The sequence below is a fragment of the Erpetoichthys calabaricus genome, chromosome 12 (genome assembly GCF_900747795.2).
Source record: "Erpetoichthys calabaricus chromosome 12, fErpCal1.3, whole genome shotgun sequence".
In the NCBI taxonomy this organism is placed as follows: Eukaryota; Metazoa; Chordata; class Cladistia; order Polypteriformes; family Polypteridae; genus Erpetoichthys; species Erpetoichthys calabaricus.
Genome location: NC_041405.2, coordinates 127,807,556 through 127,833,195, shown reverse-complemented (window position 1 = coordinate 127,833,195; position 25,640 = coordinate 127,807,556). Strand labels below are relative to the sequence as shown.

The window sequence follows — 25,640 nt, the reverse complement described above, 5'->3', positions numbered from 1 at the left end:
ACTGAAAGGCTTCCATCAGATTATTAGAAGTTAAGTAATTGGTGATCTAGGAGGCTACAACACACTCAAGAACTTTTGAGAGAAAAGGAAAGCAAGAAATAGGCCAAAAATTGTTAATATTGGCAGCATCAAGGCCAGACTTCAACAGTGGGGTTACAGAAGTGATTTTAAAAGTGGCTGGCACAAAGCCAGTGTCAAGGGATGTATTTATTATTGTTGTAAAAGTCGGAATTGTGGCATGAAGGCAGGATTTAAGAAGTGTGGTGGGGATGGGGTTGAGTACAGAGATAGCGGCCTCATCTTACAAAGCAGGTCATTTACAAATGCAGATATGACTGGTGAAAATATAGAAAAAGCTGGATGGAGTGAGAATACAGGGAAAGATGTAAATGGAAGATGAATTTGTTAGTTGAATTATTTAGATCTTTAATTTTATTGCAGAAAAAGTGTAGGATTTTTTCACAGACTTTGGTAGAAGAGGTAATTTGGCCAGATGCAGGTTGAAGTAACTAAGTACAGAGAACAATACCCTTGGGTTATCCTGGTCACTTTCTATTTAGGGTTCTCTATGGAACTAGCAAGGAAAGAAGGACAGATATTTTTAAGGTTTCTGAAAGACATTTGACATTTACAGGTATGAGGGAGAGGTAATGAGACAGTGAAAAGACTGTCTGAGAATCACAAATCACTTCCATAAGTTTTGCCAATAGAGAAGTCAGATCTGCAGATCAAGTCCAATATATAACCACCATAATGAGTAGGAAAATTAACATGTTGCACCAAGTCAAAACAGTCTAGTAAGGATAGGAGTTCATTTCGCAGCTTACATGTAGTAATGTCAGTATGGAAGAAGAATGACTGTCTGTGAAAGGGAATGTAAATGGGTTAATAATTCAGTCCGCTAGTTAATAAGTGGCATTAAACATGTATCTGTAATCCGTTAAGTCTGAAAACTCCTTCTAGGGGTATGTGTTTATTGTTTTAGAAGTGTTCACTTAGAAATTGCTTTACCATTTTGTGTCAACTGTTTTTCTATTTGTCATTGGAAACATTCAAAACCTGAATTAGAATCCCAGCTCAGTTGTATTCTCTGTGGACTTGGACTTTTTACATTACTCATGCACTGATACAGGGTTTGCTCTGGTTTTCTATCAGGTGCCAGAGATTAGCACCTTAATTTAGTGGTTACAAAATTGCCCAATGTGCACATCGGCGAGAGTGTGCCTAGCAATGGACAACCATCCTATCTGGAACTAGTTCTCACCCTTCTGCATTTGAAAGTTATTCTTTGTACTTGGAGTGTGACTAAGTCACTTCATTCTTAAGTGTCTTTTCTTAGACTTGGAGGTTTTCTTTTCTACTTTTTATTGTATGTGTTAAGTTACTGGAATCTAGTAAGTGAAAACATAACTGCCTATGCTTTATATTATTAAATGTGTTTTTGCAATTGGTGTAATAGATATTATGTGATAAAACTCCTAAAATGTCAGTGGGTAAGTCTTTCGCAAACATTTACTTTCAACCCTGTCAGGGCGGAGTGGTGGCTCTGAGGCTTAAGGATCTGCGCTGGCATCCCAAAGGTTGCTGGTTCAAATCCCCGTCACTACCAAAAGAGATGCTACTCTGCTGGGCCCTTGAGCAAGACCCTTAACCTTCAATTGCTCCAGGGGAGCTGTACAATGGCTGACCCTGCACTCTGACCCCAAGGGGTATGCGAAAAAGATGCATTTCACCGTGTGTTCTCCTGTATAACTATGTATGTGACAAATAAATAAAGAATTATTAATGATTTAGTTAAATATGCAATACAATTTTTTTCCTAAAAAGCTATTAAAATCTCCACCTTAGAGACATGATTAATTGTGGCTTCACATTGATAAAGCTGTTTAGCTAGTTTAACAGCTCACCTTTGTGTGTTATTTTCATATTTGAGAGGAACCCTCTGTCTTTTTTTCACCAGGTGCTGCGAGACACTCGGATACATCACTTACGCTTGCTTAATGTGCTTGGATTTCATGCTGTCCTCTTTACACTTCCAACCTGGGTGCTCGTTGACCTGTCTTCTTTCCTGGTGGATGGTGATGTGGTGAGTGTAAGGAACCAAGATGCTGATCCAAGTTTTTCTGATTAAATGGGCTATCATCCACTGGTTTAACTTTTAGTTTTAGTTCCAAGAGTGAGTTTATGGTTAAAGACGTTATCAGATAGTAGGGAATTAAGGCATTATGTATGTGATGGTTAAGATCAGATTTCAAATGTTATGAGATTTATCTTCATCAGATTAGTGCAAGTCTTAAACTTTTCCAAAATGTTTGGTAGAAATATCAGTCTTCATTGGATAGTTTTCACTTTATTTTGGGTGTGACTAAATATCAGCCCATTATGATTTAGTCTGTAGTTTTTGGTCCCCACTGATGCCCTGAATTAGTTTAGGCAGTTTCAACACTGAATATGTAAATTGGTTAGTTAGGCTCATCCATTCAACTGAAGGGACTAAATGGCCTGTGTAAATACTTATTTACTCCTGAAACATCTTATCTTGGTTGTTTTGTACCAAACAGATTTTAAAAAAATGTTTATATATTTATTTTTAATATGTGGAATGGGCATATTGGCACAATGATTGGACTAGTGCTTCACAGAATTTTAATCTTGCCCTCAGACATCATCTTTGTGGAATCTGCATTTTCTTTTCATGTCTGCATGCTGTCTAAAAGGGTCTTGAGAAGTGTCAAGAAAACCTCTCATCTTTATTTGGTGATAAGTTTATATAGGCACACAACAATTGGAGGGTTCCTACAATAATCAGATCAGACGTCATAACATTTTTCATTTTATGTACTTTATTTTTAGATACTTCTGCATATGACACTAAATTAGGTAGATGTATATATATAGTATCTTAAAACAGGGGTTCTCAATCTTTTGTTTTGGAATACTACACTCAAAAATTGAAATGTTCTGAAGTACCACCATTTAATGTTGGTCTTAAATTGTTAAATGCTGAATTGTTCTTAGGAAAAGCTAAAGGTGACACTGCTGTATGCTGCCAAAAATATTGTAATGGGGAATTGGGGTTTTAACAAGGTATTATTTATATATATATATATATATATATATATATATATATATATATATATATATATAATAATAGTATTTGAATGTCTGTGAAAGAAGACGAAAGGAAAAAGGAAAATATAAAAATAACATTAGGCAATATTAAGTAACAAAGAATAAAGTAAGGTCTGATGGCCAGGAGGACAGAAAAAGCAAAACAAAAAAAAAAAAAAACAACTTGAGGAGCTGGTGGAAAAAAAACAATCTGCAGGGGTTTTGAGGTCACGAGACCCCTTAGCTCCCACTGGGCATACTACTTAACATAAATGATCTAAATCAATCGTCATGGTTTTCAGGCTTCATGTGTAAGAATTAGATGATGATGGTCATGTGGACATCTGGCCTTCAATCCATCAATGTAGAGACTGCATGGTGCCTTGAACAGGTGGTGGTGGCGCAGATCGCAGCCACATAAAACCAGAAAAAGAACATCAGTTAAAGTAGGGGTTAGTACAGAATGCTGAGCCATGATAAAAACAATAATTAAATGCATATACAGTGCCCTGTGTTGGCTGGGATTGGCTCCAGCAGACCCCCGTGACCCTGTGTTCGGATTCAGCGGGTTGGAAAATGGATGGATGGATGGATGAATATCAGGGTTACACTTAAATGAAGCTATGAGAAAGCCATGTTAAAATAATGGGTTTTTAGCAGTTTTTGAAAGTGCTCCGCCGTATTAGCCTGGTGAATTTCTATCGGCAAGCTATTCCAGATTTTAGGTGCAATAACAGCAGAAGGCCGCCTCACCACTTTTTTTAAGTTTAGCTCTTGGAAATATAAGCAGACATGGTTTGGAGTGTAAGGTGAGAGGTATTCCGAAATATAGAATGGATTATTTAAAGTTTTGTAAACCATAAGGATTATTTTAAAGTCAATTGTTAAGTGGCGCAGGTAACCAATATAGTAACATCAAAACTGAAGAAATGTACTTGGATTTTCTTTTTCTAGTTAAGATTCTAGCAGCTGCATTCTGCACTAGTTGCAATCAATTGATGTCTTTTTTGGGTAGTTCTGAGAGGAGTGCATTACAGTAATCTAGTCGACTAAAAACAAAAGTGTGAACTAATTTTTCAGCATCTACAACAACAACATCATTTATTTATATAGCATATTTTCATACATATAATGTAGCTCAAAGTGCTTTACATGATGAAGAAAAGAAAAAAAAGACAAAGTAAGAATTAAAATAAGACAACACTAATTAACATAGAATAAGAGTAAGGTCCGATGGCCAGAGAGGACAGAAAAAACATAAAAACTCCAGACTGGAGAAAGAAAATAAAATCTGCAGGGGTTCCAGACCATGAGACCGCCCAGCCCCCCTCTGGGCATTCTACCTAACATAAATGATCAGTCCTCTTTGTATTTAGGGTTCTCATGTAATCTAGCAAAGCATCTGTCGAGCATCTAGCAAAGTTATAAGGGCTCTAACTTAGGCAATATTTCTTAAGTGAAAAAATGATGTCCTAGTAATCTGATTAATACCTTATTTAAAATTTAGGTCAGAGTCAATAATCACCCCTAAATTCTTTACCTCTGTTTTGACTTTTAAGCCTAATGAATCAAGTTTATTTCTAATACCCTCATTATATCAATTTTTGCCACTCACTAAAATGTCTGTTTTCTCTTTACTCATTCACTCAGAAACACAAGTAAAGCATTGGGTCAGTGAGTCAAGAGAGTCAGGGTCATCAGGTGCTAATGATAAATACAGTTGTGTGTTGTCAACATAGCTGTGGTATTTCATGTTATGCCTTGAGATAATCTGACCTAATGGAGTCATGTAGATCGAAAAGAGCAATAGACCCAGGATAGATCCTTGTGGAACACCATATAGAATATCCTGTTTCTTTGAAGTATAATTACCACAACTAACAAAAGAATTTTCGGTAACACTTTACATTAAGTGTCCATAATTACACTGTAACTGCTATGTTTGACCTATATATGTATAGTGTAACTATGAGTTATTACTCCGTACTTTCTATGTAATATACAAAGTAACACTATAGTTAATTACTCAGTTGTTATTGTTATTCCACAGTGTATATAATCACAATGTAACAATTTATCACTGATCCAAAAACAAACGTACTTACATAGTTACATTGTATCTATACTTTCAAAATGTAATAAAAACATCAGGGTATGTAACTACAACTATGTAACAGATATTCCATGGTCTAGGCAGTTGTAATGGAGAATTGAATTGAATTATTATACCCATCCCTAACATAACACTGCCAAAATGGCATCATTCAATCAAGGTACACAGGGTTGCAGAGCCATTCCAAGCATCACCGGGCACAAGGCAGGAAACAGCCCAGGATGGGGTGTCATCCCATTGCAGGGCCCACTGACGAACATACCAGCACTCACGCTTTCACACACATGGCCACGTAATCAAACCTACATGTCCATGGGATGTGGCAGTAAAACCCATGAAGAAGACATAGGGAGACATGGGTAGAACGAACAAATTTTACACAAATATCTCCAGACAGAATTCCATCTCAAGATAATGGTGCTGTGAAGCAAAAGTGTTAACCATTTTGCAAAGGTGTTTTCACCATTTAAAAAATCTTGAAATATCCTCAAAAACCTATGCAGTTATTACTGCAATTCTCCATTACAATTGCCCAGACCATGGAACATCTGTTACATAGTTGTAGTTTCATACCCTGATGTTTTTATTACATTTTGAATGTATAGATACAATGTAACTATGTAAGTACACTTGTTTTTGGATCAGTGATAAATTGTTACATTGTAATTATATAAACTGTGGAATAACAATGACAACTGAGTAATTAACTATAGTGTTACTTTGTATTACACAGTAAGTATGGAGTAATAACTCATAGTTACACTGTACTTGTACAGGTAATTACATAGTAGTTACAGTGTAATTATGGACACTTAATGTAAAGTGTTACCGAATTTTCTACCTGTTAATTAAGACTCAAACCAATTTAAGACATTGCCAGAGAGGCCCACCCACTGACAAAGGTGAATTATAAGAATACAGTAATCCCTCCTCGATTGCGGGGGTTGCGTTCCGGAACCACCCGCGAAAGGTGAAAATCCGCGAAGTAGAAACCATATGTTTATATGGTTATTTTTATATTGTCATGCTTGGGTCACAGATTTGCACAGAAACACAGGAGGTTGTAGAGAGACAGGAACGTTATTCAAACACTGCAAACAAACATTTGTCCTCTTTTTCAAAAGTTTAAACTGTGCTCCATGACAAGACAGAGATGACAGTTCCGTCTCACAATTAAAAGAATGCAAACATATCTTCCTCTTTAAAGGAGTGTGCGTCAGAGAGAGAGAGGCAAACAATCAATAAATCAATAGGGCTGTTTGGCTTTTAAGTATGCGAAGCACCGCTGGACAAAGCAGCTGCAAGGAAGAGAGCAATGTGAAGGTAGTCTTTCAGCATTCATTTCAGCGTCCGTATCCTCTAGGCCAGTGTGCGAACAGCCCCTCTGCGAACAGCCCCTCCGTCAGGAGCAGAGAATGTCAGAGAGAGTGAGAGAGACAGAGAAAAACAAACAATCAAAAATCAATACGTGCTGTTTGATCTTTTAAATATGCAAAGCACCGTGCGGAAAGCATATCGCTTGACAAAGCAGCTGCACAGAATGTGAAGATAATCTTTCAGCATTTTTAGATGAGTGTCCGTATCGTCTAGGGGTGTGAACAGCCCCCGTGCTCACAATATATTTGAGGAGTTTTATTTAATACGTAATACACGCTCTGGTTGGGTAGCTTCTCAGCCATCTGCCAATAGCGTCCCTTTTATGAAATCAACTGGGCAAACCAACTGAAGAAGCATGTACCAGGAATTAAAAGACCCATTGTTCACAGAAATCCGCGAACCAGCAAAAAGTCAGTGATATATATTTAAATATGCTTACATATAAAATCCACGATAGAGTGAAGCTTCAAAAGTCGAAGCGCGATATAGCGAGGGATTACTGTATTGTGATCAATGGTATCAAATGTGGCACTAAGATCTATGAGGATGAGAACCGATAAATGGCCTCTGTCTGCATTTGCCCGCAAGTTTCTGTACTGTGATTTGTTCTAAAACCTGACTGAAACTTGTCAAGAACAGAATTTTTATTTAAGTGATCATTTAGTTGCATAATGACTGCCTTTTCTAGGGTTTTACAGTGATCTCCCGCCTGTCACAAAAGTTACTTTTCAGACCCATCAGTGATATAGAAAGACCATATAAATAAACATTTTTTTTTATAGTTTAAGCCTTATTATACCCCTCCCACACACTTTAAACACGTAAACTTGTAATGGCGAGCAATGTCTGCGTAACACTTTCCTTCCCGAAGCATATCCTGGAGTTTTACCTTTTCCTGAGTACAATACAATACAATACAATACAATACAATTTATTTTTGTATAGCCCAAAATCACACAAGAAGTGCCGTAGTGGGCTTTAACAGACCTTGCCTCTTGACAGCCCCCCAGCCTTGACTCTCTAAGACGACAAGGAAAAACTCCCAAAAAAATAAACCTTTTAGGAAAAAAATGGAAGAAACCTTGGGATGATCAAGGTCTTCCTCTGGCACTTAGGCTCACTACTACCAGAAGGCTTAGAAGATGCTGGACGCTTGGGAGCCATCATAGGGCTTAAAACAAAACGAAAAGTTCACAAAAGTTTGCTCACAACAATCGGACCGCAAGCAAGGTATGCGATATGCAGAGAACTGAAATGCATCGAGGACACACGCTCGCTGTTCTTGCAAGATTACACCATGTTAGCAGCAGCCAATCAGATCCCAAGAGAATGAAAATCCCACTGTGATTGGTTGAGTCTCCTCTTTCAGCTATAAACGGGCCTTGTAAGAAATCATCTGGGTACTGTAACGCGAAACTTTGTCTACCGTAGTGTACAATGTACATATATTTAATGATTTTCTGTACTGTATTGCTTAAATGTTCATTATTTTATATACATATTGACGTTTTACTGCATTTTAGTTTATTTACAGTTGTTATCCATCCATCCATCCTCTTCCGCTTATACGAGGTCGGGTCGCGGGGGCAGCAGCTTGAGCAGAGATACCCAGACTTCCCTCTCCCCGGCCACTTCTTCTAGCTCTTCCTGGAGAATCCTGAGGCGTTCCCAGGCCAGCCAGGAGACATAGTCCCTCCAGCGTGTCCTGGGTCTTCCGGGCACGTCCAACCGGGAGGAGGCCCCGGGGAACACCTCACCAGGGAGGCGTCCAGGAGGCATCCTGATCAGATGCCCGAGCCACCTCATCTGACTCCTCTCGATGCGGAGGAGCACCGGCTCTACTCTGAGCCCCTCCCGGATGACTGAGCTTCTCACCCTATCTTTAAGGGAGAGCCCAGACGCCCTGCGGAGGAAACTCATTTCAGCCGTTTGTATTCGCGATCTCGTTCTTTCGGTCACTACCCATAGCTCATGACCATAGGTGAGGGTAGGAACATAGATCGACTGGTAAATTGAGAGCTTTGCCTTACAGCTCAGCTCCTTTTTCCCCACGACAGACCGATGCAGAGGCTGCATCACTGCGGACGCCGCACCAATCCGCCTGTCGATCTCACGCTCCATTCTTCCCTCACTCGTGAACAAGACCTCGAGATACTTGAACTCTTCCACTTGAGGCAGGATCTCGCTACCAACCCTGAGAGGGCACTCCACCCTTTTCCGGCTGAGGACCATGGTCTCGGATTTGGAGGAGCTGATTCCCATCCCAGCCGTTTCACACTCAGCTGCGAACCGATCCAGAGAGAGCTGAAGATCACGGCCTGATGAAGCAAACAGGACAACATCATCTGCAAAAAGCAGTGACCCAATCCTGAGTCCACCAAACCGGACCCCCCTCAACACCCTGGCTGCACCTAGAAATTCTGTCCATAAAAGTTATGAACAGAATCGGTGACAAAGGGCAGCCCTGGCGGAGTCCAACTCTCAATGGAAACGGGTTCGACTTACTGCCGGCAATGCGGACCAAGCTCTGACACTGGTTGTACAGGGACCGAACAGCCCTTATCAGGGGGTCCGGTACCCCATACTCCCGGAGCACCCCCCACAGGATTCCCCGAGGGACACAGTCGAATGCCTTTTCCAAGTCCACAAAACACATGTAGACTGTTGTTATAGTTGTTATAGTTATTATAAATTATAATATGTATTGTTCTAACAAATTCTTGTCTAGCATGTGTAGTGACAAATGAAAAGCGTATGTACATTTCGTTATGAATTGCGACTCTGTCTACGTATTCCTGTACGTAGCAGTACGTTTTATGATTTACTAGTGTATTTCTTAAATGTTATGTATACATTAGTTATTATAAATTCTTCTAACAAACTTTTGTCTAGCACACATAGTGACTGCTGAAAACCGTATGCGTTATGAATTGGCTGCAAAGTACACTACAGATAGGATGTACTGTACTTATTGAATTTTTACTCCATTTTTATTTATATACACTACAGGTATATATATGTTATAATTACAGTAATACATTCTTGTTATTAATAGTTTAGCATAGAAAAATGGTTATTTCAATGTAAACAGTTGTCAAAAGCCCATAAACGATCACTATAAAACTGCAGATTTCCACGATAGAAAATTAGATATGTTCCACAGAAAAATCTGCGATATAGCAGGGGCACGATAGCAGAACCGCGATATAGCGGGGGATCACTCTTTACTTAAGAAAGGCAAGTTAGAAATAAGTCTAAAATTTTCAAAAACAGAGGAGTCTAGATTATTTTTCTTGAGCAGGGGTTTATCAGCAGCAGTCTTAAGACAGTCAGGGAAGATCCCCATTTCTAATGATGAGCTGACTATATCAAGAACATTATCAATTCGCACACTGGATACTTCTTTGAAAAAACTTGTTGGAATTGGGTCAAGGGTGCAGGTGGAGGGTCTCAGTTGAGATATTATTCTATATAAATCTGGTAAATCTATCCTGGTGAAAGAATTCAGTTCGCTAAAAATGGAATACCAGGGTTTAATGGAACCTGTACTGGGGGTAATGTACTATATTATTTCTAATAATATTAATTTTGTGATTACAAAATATAGCAAAAGCAGCACAAGTTTCACTTGACGTTTCTGGAGGTATTCCATTGATTGAGTAAGCGAATAGTAGAGTTTTAGTTTTTACTAATTTCTTCTAAATTGATTAAATATTAATGTATGAACAATGGAATGGTTTGATATGAAATAGCCTTAAATTCAATACTTTTAACTTACAAAAATTATACAGCTCAGAGATTGAATTTCATGCATAATGGTTGTGGGGGGGGGGGGGGGGGGGTGTATGGGGAAATCCCTGCAGAGTAACAAAAAACAGGGGCATTACATTGATCTTTGAAGGATTTTAGCAGGGTGTTTATAAAGAATGATATAATCATTGTGAGATACCTGATTGGCTTTACCATGTGCACCTTTTAAATGTATTAATTTAGAAAAAACAATGTGGCTTAAAACTGTTACTTAAAAAATTCCTCATATTACATGACTTAGTAAATATCAAAATAAATCAGAATATCTTCATTTACACAAACTCTTTAAAGCTGGTTTAATAAGAACTCTCTTTTCTAATCAGGTTTGACAAAAAATGTCTGTCAGAATTGTGACGTTTGCAGTTATTACATTACATGAATGTATGGACATTAGCTGGTTCCTCATACAACAGGCTGAGCAGCACATCCCTTATGACGGTCTAGGACAGATTTAATATCTGGCCTAGCAAAAGACTATTAATTTTAATGTAAATGCATGTATGTTTTTACATAAGGGATGAAAAAAGCTTATGTTGCAATTACAAAATAATGATTTAAGACTAGAAAATACATTTTATAAAAAAAAAGTTTAAAGTTTTAGTGTGTGCAGTGAAAGTTAAATTAATATAAGTTTAGCATGGTTATGCTTATTATATAATGAATAATGTTTATAGAGTCTTTCACAGAGATTCATATATGGTCATACTGGGAATGTTGTGTACAATATTAGACTCTAGATCAAAAGGTTGACCGTGTTAGAGATGGTCCATAGGAAAGCTGTTACAGATTTGGAGAGTTTGAGATATAAAGAAAGATTGCTAGAGTTGTTTCATTTCTGCTTAGGGAAACTGAGACTAAGAAAAGAAATGAAGTTTTCCTCATGAGTTTTTAAAACATCATGAAGTAAACTGATACCAGCTGTTTGTTTTAAAAGTAGTATTTGAGCTTAAACACACTGAAGTTGGTTGAGTACATTTCATTACGTATTGCAAGACACCTTTCACGAAGAAAAATTAAATATTTAGATCTAATTTGAGAACATTTTGGGAACTTCTTATTTCTTCATTTGATTTCCCCCCAAACACCCCCTGGACAAATACGTGGTTGAAAATTAATTTTAATGAGGTTCTTTATAAATGTAACTTCCAGCAAGCAGATGATCTGATATATAAGTTAGTTAACACTAGAATTACCAGAGTCTACGAAAAAACTCGTAGATCCGGCCCACCTTAAAACTGTTCTCACCTCTCTTTTGTCTTCTAAATGTGCCGATTAAGAGGAGCAGCAAGCAGCCGGCTATTCCATCCCCCACCGTCGCAGAACGTTCACTAAGTTTTCCCAGCTCATGCCTTGTTTGATTATCTGGGAGTGAATGAACTGCTGGAGTTTTAGAATGGAAATAATAGATCGCTATTTGGAATACATGCATTTCATGCGTGTTCCGTTTCTACAGTAATCTGTGTACACACATTGCTAAAACAGAAACTTTTTCATATTTTAGTAATGTTACAAAATGTAGGCATAAACTATAGAATCTGTGAAGCCTGAAGTCCAAACATCAAATAAACACTTTCACAAAAGGTTCAAGAATGATACAACAGCTTCCGTGGCTTAACGCTACGGTTTGCAGACTTGGAGCACAGTTACCCTACCGTGCTACCGAGACGTGAGTTCGATTCCCAGCTTTGAAGAAAGTGTTTTTTTTTTTCCTCAAACGGACATTGAATTTATAAATTGGTATGCACTGTAAATCGTTAACTTTAAAATGTCAATCGCAGTTATTTCTGTTGATTAATTCATGCTTTTTTACTTAGAGTCAGAACAGGAGCTTTTTCAGCTTATTCAGCTTCTGATCTGACTCAAACAGTGCCAGTATAACTTCACACCCGATCTGACGCTGTTCGTTTTCAAATAATATTGCATTACTTCGACGATGTTTTCTGATTGGTACTATTCGCGTCATAAAATGATTTCTTCAAAACGTCTTTCTTTTTTTAAAATGTGCGTTGTAGCACTCAGCAACTGGCCACCTGCATGTTCTTGCGCACACTGAATAAGACAGCGCTATATGCAATCATCAGATTCAAATGTTAACAGTTATATAGCACGGAATGGAAATCAACAGTTCTTAGCATTGCACCACGCAAGCTGTCATATCAACCTCCTACTGTAACTTGCTTTCTTTTTTCTTCGGTTATAGTCTTGAATAAAAGTGCACTTGTTTTGTTATACTTTTACATCAACATATGTTCCTGTGTTTGAGCTACATGGGCAAGCTCAAAAAATACACGTATAATGCCACGAAAAGTGCAGGCAGACACTTCAGTTCGCAAGCATTGGTACGACAATGCAGTCACAAGTACACTGCAGAGCTATAGTGCGTCTTTATGTGAAAACAGCATCAGATGGGGAGTGTCTAATGATTGCATATAGCGCTGAAGTTACTGCTCTTTACTATGCTTTCCTCTGCATGTCCTGGAGTACAAAAGAAACGGCATACAGCAACATGTGGGGACTGGCAATATTGGGGGGGGGAAACACCGCGGTCGTATGTATCGTGATACACTGCAGAACTATAGCGCGTCTTTATGTGAAAACAGCAGTGTCAGGTGGGGGGGCGGTAGGGAAGGATCTTGAACGCGACTGAGACAATGAAAAGTGAATTTTAAAAAAAAATAAAGCTAACCTTTACAAATATCATAAATTACACCGGCTGTTACAGACTGAAATCAAATGTATCTTTTTATTCTAAAATAGTGAAAATAAGAACACTTCTCAAAATGGAGTTGTGCAGGATCGAACTCATGACCTTCGGACTCCCAACCAGCGACTGATACTGTTGCGCCACGGAAGCAGTGATAGCTAATGCGTGTCAATGTCATACACTAAGGCGGCTTTTTTTGGCGGTGGCTTTTTTTTTTTTTTGTACCTTTGTGAAAGTGTTTCTTTGATATTTGGACTTCAGGCTTCATACATTATATAGTTTACTAGGGGGCTCCGCCCCCTGCTCGCTTCGCTTGCCAACCCCTGGTGTTGGGAATGACAAAGAGCGTGATGTATGAATGAGATATAGAATAGTGTGAAGGCGTAGATGATGCAAATAGAAAGCAAACAATAAAGTGTGTGGCACAGTGTAAAGGTTTATTGGAAAATTTCTTTGTACACGCCGTTTAAGTGTAAAAGGTAATTCCAGGTCAGAACTTGTAAGGTCAATGAAGATGGTTATTGTCGCGATCAGAGTCAAGTTTGTCAGAGCTTAGAAAGAGTTGTGTCTCTCCAGGAAGTAATGCAATGACTTGGGTATTTATGTTTTCCACATTAATATTTTTTTGGACATAATATAGTGCGTTTGTGTTAAAAGGGGCATTTGGTCTAATGAGATTGCTGTTCCAAATCTGTCTGTAACTAAGTCGTCGCAGATAAAGGCTTGAGGAATTGTAATAATATCTGGGTGAAGTCTATCTGTATTGGTGAGTGTACCATCTCCCAGTTGTAATAACCAATTGTTATGATCTGGATCTGGACATCGCATGTTTTGTACTAACTGTATCTTTTGAAAGCAATGCCAATTGTCTGCGTATTTTAAGGTGCACTGAACAATAGCTGAGCGCATGGAATGTGGAACAATAGCTAAGCACTGTCTAAAATCTCCTCCTAATAAAAGTACCTTTCCTCCAAAGGGAATATTATTATTCATAAATGTTTGTAGAAGTTTATGAATGGTGTTGAGTAAGTGAGTGGATGCCATTGTACATTCATCAATAATTAACAGTTTTGCAAGACGGATGTCATGTGCAGTGCCACTGTTAATGTTCATAGTGGATACCGATTTGTAGGATCTAATGCAGTTCATAAAGATTTCACTTTCAGGTACATCGTTAGTTAGAAGCTTCTGTAGATATTCAGGATATGAATGTAAAGGAGGCAGTCTAATTTGACCCTTTTGATAACAACGTGTAAATTCATTACTTGTATTGCCAGTTGTTTCTTCAGGGAAGTTAAGTGAATGACAATGATTGCAAATGACATTCATTAATCCCAATTAATTTTCCTGAATAGTGGACTCATTATTGAACGCGTTGTCAGCTAACTGGCGCAAGCGTTTAGCAGGTGTCTGTCGTTGATGTTTGTGACATGTATCTTTTGCTTGTGCCGTTTGAGAGTCGCGTCGTTGTATGTACATTATTTGGGACGTGTTGTTTTGGAGGTGTAATCGATTTGCCTGTGCTGTGTGAGAAGCCCGTTGTAGTTTACGGCGTGTATTGTTTGTATTGAGCCTTGCCCGTTTTTGTATGTCGGTCAGTTGAGCTTTCTCTTTTTGGAGCCTTGCGTGCTTGTTTTCCGGCAGTCCAGATGCGTGGTGTAGACGTCTGCGTTTATTTATTTTGTCCCTTCGCTGCCGTTTCTGTATGTCTGAGACGGGAGGTGTTTCCTTTTGAACCCGTGCCTGTTTCGATGCAGTACTGTGAGACGCGCGCTGCATGCGTCCACGTTCAGTGTGTCTGTCCATTTGGGTTCGTTTCTGTAAACTGTGTAGTTGAGCTTTGCGTTTTTGGAGCCGAGACGTTTTTTCTTCCAGAGTTTCAGAAGCGCGTTGGAGCCGACGTGTATTGTTTTTTTTTCATGCGGGTTCGTGTGTTTGGTCCCGTTACTCGAGCCGTATCGTTTTGTACCCCGTGATCGTGAATTCATGAATTGTTTGTTCTTCAGCGTTAGAAATATGGATAAGTAATAAGGAGGATCGCACTCCACTGTTAATATGGAGCCTTTTCTGCAGTTGAATGGTTAATAGTGCCTCATTGTAATGAGATCCACCTATGCTGCATAGTGTGAATTGTGTTTGGTCCCGTTATCCGAACCGTATTGTTTTGTACCCGTGATCGTGAATTCATGAATTGTTTGTTCTTGAGCGTGATAAATATGTATAAGTAATAAGGAGGATCGCACTCACTGTTATATGGAGCCTTTTCTGCGGTTGAAGGGTTAATAGTGCCTTATTGTAATGAGATCCACCTATGCTGCATAGTGTGAACGTGTTGAATGACGTATGTTTAATACGGACGGTTCATTTAGAAATGGGGCTTTGTGTGTCATTTGTTATGTATGTTACTGTGGTCGAGGGTCTGAATCGTCGTATTTGTGTACGTTTCGTGTGCTATGGCCGTAGTCTGTCCCAGTTCGTGTCCAATGGGCTTTGTGTGGTGCTCGCGGCTTCTTTTTTTTTGTGTGCTAGGGGCTTGTTGAATCCTCCTCTTTCTGTGTACCGTTTCGTGTGCAACGGCGTCTGACTCCTTTTTTCTGTGGTCTGACTCCTTTTTTGTGTGCGCGATGCCTCATTTCTTATTTTACGTTGCATTCCATCTGGTTCCCGTTGCTTGCGGGGGGGGTGGGGGGTATTTGTGGGGCGCCTGCGCAGTACGTCTTTTGCGGCCACGGCCCATTGCCGGATGTCCCCTGCGTCCATCCGGTTTACCATTCTCGGTTAGTAATGTGGATGCCTACATTTTGTCATTTGCTACTAGAATATTGTAAAACGTTTCTGTTTTAAACAATTGTGTTTACACAGATTACTGTAGAGATGCAAACACATATGAAATGCGTGTGTTCCAAATAACAATCTATTATTTCTACTCTAAAACTCCACTTCACTTCCAGATAATCAATCAAGGCATGAGCTGGGAAAAGCTTGTTTTACGTTCTAAGTCGTATGGGGGGATGGAATAGCCGGCTGCTGGCAGCTTGTCTTTATCAGTACATTTAGATGACAAAAGACGCTGGCGGAGAGGTGAGAACCGGTTTTAAGAAAGCGATTTAAGGTGGGCTGGATCTACAAGTTTTTTTCGTAGGCTCTGGTAATTCTAGTGTTAAAGAGCTTTTCGGACCTCCAGGTTTTCACACATTTACATCTCTCTATTATAATAAAGAAAATCCTGGGACGAGACAAGACTTTTTAGCCTGGGAGAGATACTTTCACGTCCAGCTCTTTGAGACTTTGTGCCAAGAGATTTAACCACGCCTAGGGCTGGAAATAAAAGACAAACAGTAGATGACAAAGTAGAACGTCATAAAGAATTCAAAAACGTTGGCACGATACACATGCAGAGCAGTTTAAAGATAATGAAAGTACTAAAATTCGAAAGTCTCAAAAAAAAAAAAAAAAAAAAAAAGATAGTTAAAGATCACATTTACCGCAAACAAACAGAAATTATTACTCCGTGAAATAATGGAACAGCGAAAAGAGATCGAATATATTGTTTGGATTTAAACTTTTAAGTCGGAGACTTGTAGATCGTCTAATTTGTGTTGCCATCAGGTAAAAGTAGTGTTCCTTCCCAATAAAGAGGCATATCCGTGAGAGTTAAAAGATCTTGAGAAAGCTACTCATGCTTTTATCTTTTCTCGCCTTGATTACTGCAACTCGCTGTATTTTGTGGGATTAGCAAATCCCTGATACACAGATAGATAGATAGATAGATACTTTATTAATCCCAAGGGGAAATTCACCACAGGTTACAGTTGGTCCAGAATGCTGCCGCTCGATTCCTGGTTGGGGCAAGAAAGTATGGTTCTGTTTATCCAATATTAGCTTCTTTACACTGGCTGTCTGTCAGTTTTTGAATTGATTTTAAAATCTTGTTGCTAGTTTTTAAATCTTTACATGGGCTTGCTCCTGCCTATTTATCCGAATTGTGTGTTTTACATCAGCCATCTAGAGTGCTTAGATCTTCTGGTCAGTTGTCTCTTGTTGTCCCTCGTTCCAAGTGTAAAACTAAGGGGGACAGACAGGGCTTGTGCAGCTGCTGCTCCTCGCCTCTGGAACTCTTTATCTCATTACATAAAGGAGTCGTCTACAATTGGACTGTTCAAAACAAGATTAAAGACTCATTTCTATTCACTTGCATTCTATGACCTTCAGTAATACTGATGGTTTCCTCATTGTGATTATGTAACATTACTTCTATTTATTATTTATTTTATTTGTTCATTCATTGTATTTTTATTAATTTGTTAATTGTATGTTTTTTCTTTTATTCTATTATTGTAAAGCACGTTGGCCACAGCATTCCTATGTTGTTTTAAATGTGCCATTTAAATAAATTTGAAATTGACATTGACATTTGTTGTTTGGTGAAAGTGAAATCCACATACGCGAACGGCAGAGACACGTGGGGTTGGCGAGCAGGGGGCGAAGCCCCCTAGTGTTCTTAAATGCAAACTCCAAGCATTCCCCTGCCTAACCAATTAACATCTTTCTTTTATGTGCTCATAGCTGCAGTTTGTCTATTTTTATATATAAATATGGAATATCTCAGTATATTAAATCAATATTTCAGTTGGTAGACACTTCAGTAGGCTACTAATTTTGAGTGTTGCTTTTGCAGAACTGGTTTTATTCTAAGATACCAGTAGTCCACCTGCTGCCATTTTAAATACTTCATCAATCTTACATACGTCTCCTTATTTTCCACTTTTCAGGGTGGCACTTCTAACTGGTACTTTACGCTGATTCTGCTTGTAATCAGTGGCTTTTGCAACTTTGCCCAGAATGTGATTGCTTTCAGCGTATTAAACCTGATCAGTCCTCTTAGCTACTCAGTAGCTAATGCCACAAAACGTATAATGGTCATCACTGTGTCTCTGCTGATGTTGAAGAATCCAGTGACTTCTACTAATGTGTTGGGCATGATGACAGCCATTCTAGGTGTTTTCCTGTACAATAAGGTAAGACAATGATGAATAAATCAAATATGCATTTTTTAAATGTGGATTGTTTTTGCTGTGCATACACATTTGTTTTACTAAAATGTTGATAAATAAACCACTTCCAAAAAATGTTGTGAACTAAAATGGGATATGCTCAAACATGTCCAAGCATTTTGTATTGCAGACCCATCTCCCGACCAATTCACTGGTCACAGGTCCATCCCATTTTCAGAATATCCATTGTATAAAGCTGTACTTCTTCTGACAACAGTGAAAAGTTAGTTGAAAGATGTATAATTAAAGATCAGAAGTTTAAAAAAAAAAAAAGCAAGTCAAAACATTAACAGAAAGAGAATATGCCACGAATATATTCAAATGCAAGGTGCTTCAACAACTATAAAGTTAATGCACATGGACAAACATCCCAAACATCTAGGGTCTACAATTCAAGTGCATCTTTGTGTCTGAGCACATTCCATTTCCATTCACAAGAGCATTTTATGGAAGTGGTTAACTTTACAGTATTTTAGTAAAAACTCATGTTTTTGGGATGTTGTCAAGTCATCCGAGCATTTGCTCACAAGTGGATTATGTGTCACGAGTGATGCAGGATTTTTTTTAATGGACGGTTTTGATATTGCTTCTTGTCCATGATTAGCCAACATAGCTACTCCATTTTGCATAATGAGATAAAAAAAATGTCTTTAGCCATCTCTAAAAACTTAATGGGGTAAGTGACATCTGGGAAAAAAAAAAAAAGTATTTTCAGATGGAGTAACATTTTCCAGTTCTTGAAAGTGTACAAGACTTCACAGTTGTAGATGAACACTATGTAATTATTTGGTTTAAATGTTGCTAATTGCAGTTCAGCAACATATTTTCATTTGGTCACTTTCAAACGCAAATATATTTGTGAAGTAATGTACTGTTGTTTTTCATGATCACCAATAGGAAATTAGTAGAGAATTGTCTTGGGGGCGATGGAGTGAGGCAAAAGAAGTCTTTCCATGATAAGTGTGTAAGCTCCTAAAAGTGTCCAGTCTTAGAATTTTAGTTTAAAAATGCCTAACTATAGAACTCATGTCCAGTGTTGTTATAGTTGTGGTAGAGGTGATTCTAACGTTTTTGAGAATGTTGTGGGACATGAAATGCAAGCCTTTATCACTTTACAAATTTTTATTTTGCATTAAATCTAAAATACACATTTATGCTACATTACACTTCTTGTGTGTTATGAGTAATAAACATTTTTCCTATTTTTATATTTATAGTTTCTCACTATGTTTACAGATTTTTGATCAAGGATCAGCATAAATATGTCACTGCTACGTCTGTATATTTTCCTGTAGCCTGTTCAGTTAGTCATTTATGTATGTGGTGGATTGCCAAGGTCTTCTTTGTAAATGGTATATTTCTCATAAGAGCCATTAAAGAGAATACATTTTTGTACCTTTTATTATATTATTGTTATTCAGTATTTTTCATGTTTTATAGAAACAGATCAGCTGATTAATCTCAGCTGGCATTTCCTAATTCTCTAGAGCAGCTTGTTATCTCCATATGCCTGGCAGGTGTTGCATAATTTTGTTGTGTTTTAATTTAACTCTGAAGACCTCATAAATAACTTTTATAAAGAAATGTTGTAGTACAAGTAATAAAGTTATACTTCATCTATTATAACCAAAGTGCACTTGCATGATTGGAAATAGTAAATAACTTACTAAGAACTAAATTAACCAAAAGTCACATAAACACAAGCGTAAAAAAGTTAGTGCTAATTCATCACCTTTTCAAAAATTGTACTGATCTTGCTTAACTGGAAGCAATGGCTACATGCTGTTAATATATACACACACACAGACACATGAAGGCTATTGTAAAACCACCGATAACAAAAACAATGTTTAGTGTGGCTTCAATAGTGAGTTACTTAAAGTGGCTGCTCTGAGAAATGGCTTTGTCCCCAATTACATCTCTTCACTTGTGGTTGGTGAATTCAAGAATGACATGACAATTTGATAGGTAAAGAAGTATTTTATTCTTAACAGTGTGACAGACTGACTTCTTTTTCCCTTTTTTTTTTCTTTCTTTATGAAGGCTAAGTATGATGCTAACCAGGAAGCAAAGAAGACATTACTTCCCGTTTCAAAGGATGACCTGGTATCATTTGAGGCCAGTGGTAACAGTTCAGTACTGGACAAACTTCAGGCCAATGGAACAGTGACTTTCCCTTATGGCAGGAACAACGTACTGACAGATCATTTCCAGTATGGCAGGCAGTCTGGCAGTGCAGGGTACATGTCCAGCCAGTATGACGTGTAAAATTGCACTATGCTAGAGCATCTGACTCTCATCAAAATCCTGACCCCAATTTCTCAGTTATTTTTTTTGTTAAATTGCCTTCTTTAAAGGAGATAGAAGACTTTGAAAGATAACAAGCTACTTGCCACTTTGGGGAAATGGGAGACAAAAAAAATCAAAGTTTTCAACATCAAGAAAGTTTTGCGTTTTCATTCAGAAGCAGCGACGCTGATCATCCTGTTTGTACATTTTAGCACCGTGACCAGTCTGGTCAGGTATATTGATAAATGATTATTTATTAATGCCTTGCACAAACTCTTTGAGCCAAAACACAAAGGATCATTAGACATTATTCATTTTTCTTCTTGGTCAAATATTTCACTCGAGCTGCTAGGCTTCATCGAAAGTGAAATGAAAAACATCTAAATGCTCCTGCAATAGTTTTATTTGTGGACTTCCTCTGGGCATAAGTAAAATGTATTTATGTGTGTGTGTGTGCGTGTGAGCATACGAGCAGTTTTGTTTATTGTGGGAAATATAGAATATCCCACCTGAGCTTTGCTACGAGATGGCAGTCAGAGTAGTATTCCAAAAATCCAATAACTTTCTTTTCCCAGACTGTTAACAAGATGGCAAGATTTAAAGGTACTGGAAAATGGGCAGTTTTTGGGTTTGAGAGAGTCTGTATTTGAAGTAGTAGATCTTGAAAAGATGGGTGCGAACCTGTCTTAGTCTTAGATTTACACTCATTTTGAGTGTTGCAAATAAGTACTTTTTTAATCTGTCATAACAGAATGTAATATGGAATCTTGGGGGATGTTGTGGCTGTAAATGCTGTGATGCTTGTTTGGTTTCAGTTCATTATTGATTATTGTGCTTTTTATTTTTTGTATTTTTTTTGGCTTTCCCAGAAAAAAAAAGTAAACTGTTGGTTTACTAGTTATGTAAAGAAAGGACTACAGCTTTACAAACACATGCACATTTGCCAAGTGGCTCAGAAATGTGTTTTTTTTTTCTTTTTTTTTTTAATAAAACTAATGTATCATGGAAAATAGAATTTTAGACTTGAATTATTTATATTTTTTGTAGGTAGTTTTGGTCATCTTGGCAATTCATAATTTTAATGAACAATAGCACAAAATTTTGTAAAATCTGGCAGTTTTTTTAGTTTGAATTTTATTATTACTTTTTTTTTTTTTTTTTTACTTTTTTTGCAAAGGATGTTTTATTTTGTTGTTCTCATAGCAAAATTGTCATTTGGTCGAAAAAGTATCTTGAAACACCGTCTTACCCACAGCCCCCGCCCCACCTCCACCCCCACCCCCGATGATTGTTTTTTATTTTCCATAAAACAGGAACTCCTATCATTTATGTGTTAAGAGTTTTGATGTCTGCATGACACATTTATTTGTTTAGGTTAAATTAGATGGATTGTCCTCATTGGTGAAGAAATTCTGAACAAATACCAGAACCATTGTGGCTTTTATGGCCTTCATGGTGTTCTGTAAGTTAGCTTTTTTAATCGAGCAAGAATTTTAAACTTTAGTTCAGTGCTGCCAATGAAAGATGGCATTATTCTTTCATGTAGGAAATTATTGAATGTGTATTTCTTGGTAACAAAATAAATCCTGCTGTAATTATTTCATTTTATAAATCAGTTAAAATCTATATTACAATTTATAAGACAAAAGCACGCGTTTTAAGGTGACACATCTGTCTTTTAGATAATTTCCTTCATTGGCATTTGTTTAGGTTGTGGACCTTCATTTATCCTTGGGTGTCTTTATCTTCTTCTGGACCTTATTGTTTGTGATTTATTAAGTTTGATGCTGCTTTATTCTTCATTTTTAATTTATTACTTTTTTTTTTGAGTAAAATGTCAATCAGTTGTTAGTAATTGGAAATCTCTGACTTAAAAATAAAGGGGTGTAACAGTATTTTTTTTGTAGAAAGGTTTTGTAATTTACAGAAATGGTTTGGTGAAAATACTGTATTTTTTCTTTTTTCCACATGATTTATCCGTTTTCAAAATATTAAACATTGGAGTATTAGTCAACAAGAATCTGCAATGTATGTGTTATAATTTTGAACAGAGTAAATATTCAGCAGTTTAAAAAATCCAGGTTCTAAAGAAGGGGGGAGAGCTGGATGGCAGGTTTCATAATTAATTCTTGTACTTTTTTTGGTTCTTTATGTGTGATCATTGTCTGGGTACATTTTGCTATTAATATTTTTTTGATTGTTGATGGCATTGTTTCTTTTACACCATTTAATTAACTATTCTCTTACATCATGAGAATTTGTATCGAAAATTGTTAATGCAATATGTGTATGTATAATATACGTGTGTATATATGTATGTACACTGTAAATATCTTAACAAATGTTCATATTGGAATGACCCTACTGTTTAAAGAAATGTAATGTCTTGAGCACTTAGTACAAACGAGTCAAAAAAATATCTATATCCAAAAAAATAAAACCACCCTGTCGATGTCTGCTGTTTAGGGGACGCAGCACCCTAAATCGTGCCTAAACATTACACAGATTAAATTGAGGGATGAAGGCAAAATTTTACCTTGTAATTCTATGTCTTTGGTCCTGAAGGCATTTGTTAGTTGATTTTGGTTTCTGTAAAGTTACCCATTCTCAGAGAGATTCTTTAAAACCAGGTTTAGATGCCTGCTGTCCGCTACCATCGGACATAATGTAGAGTTTCAGATATGCTTGTAAGGGACTTGTGATGGTCTGGCATCCTTATTCAGTTTTGTCTTGTGCCTGATGTTGCCAGGACAGGTGCTGACCCTCATGATGCCAAACTGGATCAAGCAGGTCCAGCAAATAAATGGACAGATTTAAAAAATGTAATCCCTCCACTGACATCTTTATTTCCTTTCTGTGTTATCAGAAAGGTGGAGATAGTTAAAAGGTGTTGTTTGCATGAAGAAATTGACACCATCATATTTCCAATATTGCATGGTGAGAGTTAATTTAGAATATGTGAGGTTAAAGTTTGAAAAGAACAAAATGGTTGATTAAGTGAAAACTGAACTGAAAAATCTGCTGGCACTCAGGCTCTGCGGGGCTGTCTAAACTTGAGCATCTTGCTTGGGTTTAAATTGAAATATGAAAAGTTTCAAGAGTCATTCATTTCTACAGAAATGAGAACCTTGATAGCTTTAAATTAACTTAATTTGTAGCTGTATGAATAATAGAAACAAATTGTTAATCAAATGGGCATGTGTCTCTGTATATTATAAATGAACCCTTCTTGAAAATGATTCATTAAACATACATTGATATTAAGATGCAGTACTAATAGCGTTACTTATAATGCTGTAGAACGGGGTTCCTGATACTTGGGTTTTCCCCCAACAAACATGGTTTGGGTTAATCTAGGTTACCAAATTGGCCTGTGTCGGTATGGGGATAAGTGGGCCCATTGGTAAAGGGCCGCCAGAAAAAGCTGTTGGTGCCTCGTGGCCTTGAATCGAATTAAACATGTTTGAGAATGTTAAATTGTTGTTCGATGTTAAATTGCTGGTGAGAACAAATGAATATTAAAATACTTAAAACCAGAAGTGCGATTCACGCTGCAATATCAGCATTAGCCACAGAGTGGCAGCAAAACAATGTTTGAATTTGAGTGTAAAGCTGAAAGTCCCATGTTATCGAAATTTTATCAGAAAGGGAATTTATGTGGAACCGACACAGGTGTCTTCACTTACTCTTTATAATGGTATGAGTTTTATCGGCGTTTTGTTTGCTCTTTTACGTGGTTTTATAATGTAAACTCACTGTCGAGGAAGGTTTGGAGGTTCTGCCAGCACTATAACGTCATATAATTTATCCTATGTGCCGTTATGAAGTATACCATTAAGGTTAATAATGCGAAGTTGCTTCACAGCCTAAGAGGATATAGCACTCATTTAAAAAAAGAAAAGAAATTTGAACCTAAATTGCATGATTTTGGGCTTGTGTGAAAAGTGACATACGAACGGCTATACACAAAACCTAACATGACAGCGTTCTACATTCCCAAACTAAAAGGGAGACGTCCTTTTCTGGACTAGCAGCAATGGCCTAATGCTCGCTCACTCGTTTTTTGGGTTTTTCAGTATAAGATTAATAGGCAAGTGATAACAAATCCATAAAGACCTAGTGTGTAAACCATAAACACAAAGCGGACATCCAGAGTGAGGTTAACATGTTCTTAAAGGCCCTCAGAAGGGTGCTGCACAAAGGTCTGTGCAGTTCCATGTGAACAAAACATACAAATCTGGACGAGAACAGGCGATTAAGCCCAACAAAACTCGCCAGTCCTATCCTCTTAACCCCTCCAAAATAACGTCAAATCCAGTTTTGAAGGTCTCTAAAGTTCTGCTGTCTGTCAGACTACTTGGTAGCTTATTCCAGGTCTCTGTGGTTAAAAAAAAAAAAAAAAAAAAAACCCATCCTGATGTTAGTGGGAAATGTACCTTTAACAAATGTCGCCGTGTTCTTGCTGAACTCATTTACTAATTCCCTCGTAATTTGAATGATTTAAGTCGCCACCTCTTAATCATCAGAGTTAATCACAGTTTACAGTATGCCATTTGTGACGTCATGCCCTACCATGTAAGGATATGTCATGGCGTTTTACATGGTAGCGACAATGCACTTTGTAAAAAGGTGAGGCCAAAGAATTTAGGAGCATTTATTCATGTGTAGCCTACAGATGTTTTATAAAAATATGTACGGTCAAATTTACCGTAATGCTGTGTTCGTTTCATACATCATAATGCTGGATTCGAAACGTTGTTAAAAGGAATGCTGTTTCGCTCCGCTGTGATGCGTATACTGGGGTAACTGGCACGCTGTGCGGATGTGGTCTCCAGTGTGGAAAAGTAAATATTTACATTTTCACCAAACTAAAAATATTTTGTGTCGTGTCATTCTGACCAGGCATTACTTTTAATACATAAAGCGCTACATGGGTCGGAGCGTATCCTGGCAGTCTTTGACGCAACGCTGGCTAATACACTGACGTCAGTAGAGCGTTTGAAAGCTTAGGTGGGTTTTAACAACTTTGTTTTTTCAGTACTTAAAGTCTGTGGTGTTCATGTTTTAGTTAATTTAATTTTTCTTAAAGAATGTTTAACTTTATTAAGCGCACGTTTTGGGCTAAAGGGAGTAAGTCGTTTTGTAATGAACGAGTACGAGCGACGTGGTGTGCTTGGCAATC

The 25,640-nt window shown here is 37.6% G+C and overlaps 1 protein-coding gene across 1 annotated transcript in view; it reads left to right on the top strand.

Moving 5' to 3' along the window:
- The window catches only part of slc35e1 (solute carrier family 35 member E1), a 48,474-nt gene extending 24,752 nt beyond the window's left edge, over window positions 1–23,722 (top strand). Inside the window, exons 4-6 of the mRNA XM_028816141.2 lie at window positions 1,961–2,086; window positions 17,888–18,133; window positions 20,213–23,722. Coding sequence (XP_028671974.1) covers window positions 1,961–2,086; window positions 17,888–18,133; window positions 20,213–20,437 — 597 coding nt within the window. The 3' untranslated portion in view covers window positions 20,438–23,722. The remainder of the gene's footprint in view (window positions 1–1,960; window positions 2,087–17,887; window positions 18,134–20,212) is intronic.
- The last annotated feature ends 1,918 nt before the right edge of the window (window positions 23,723–25,640 follow it).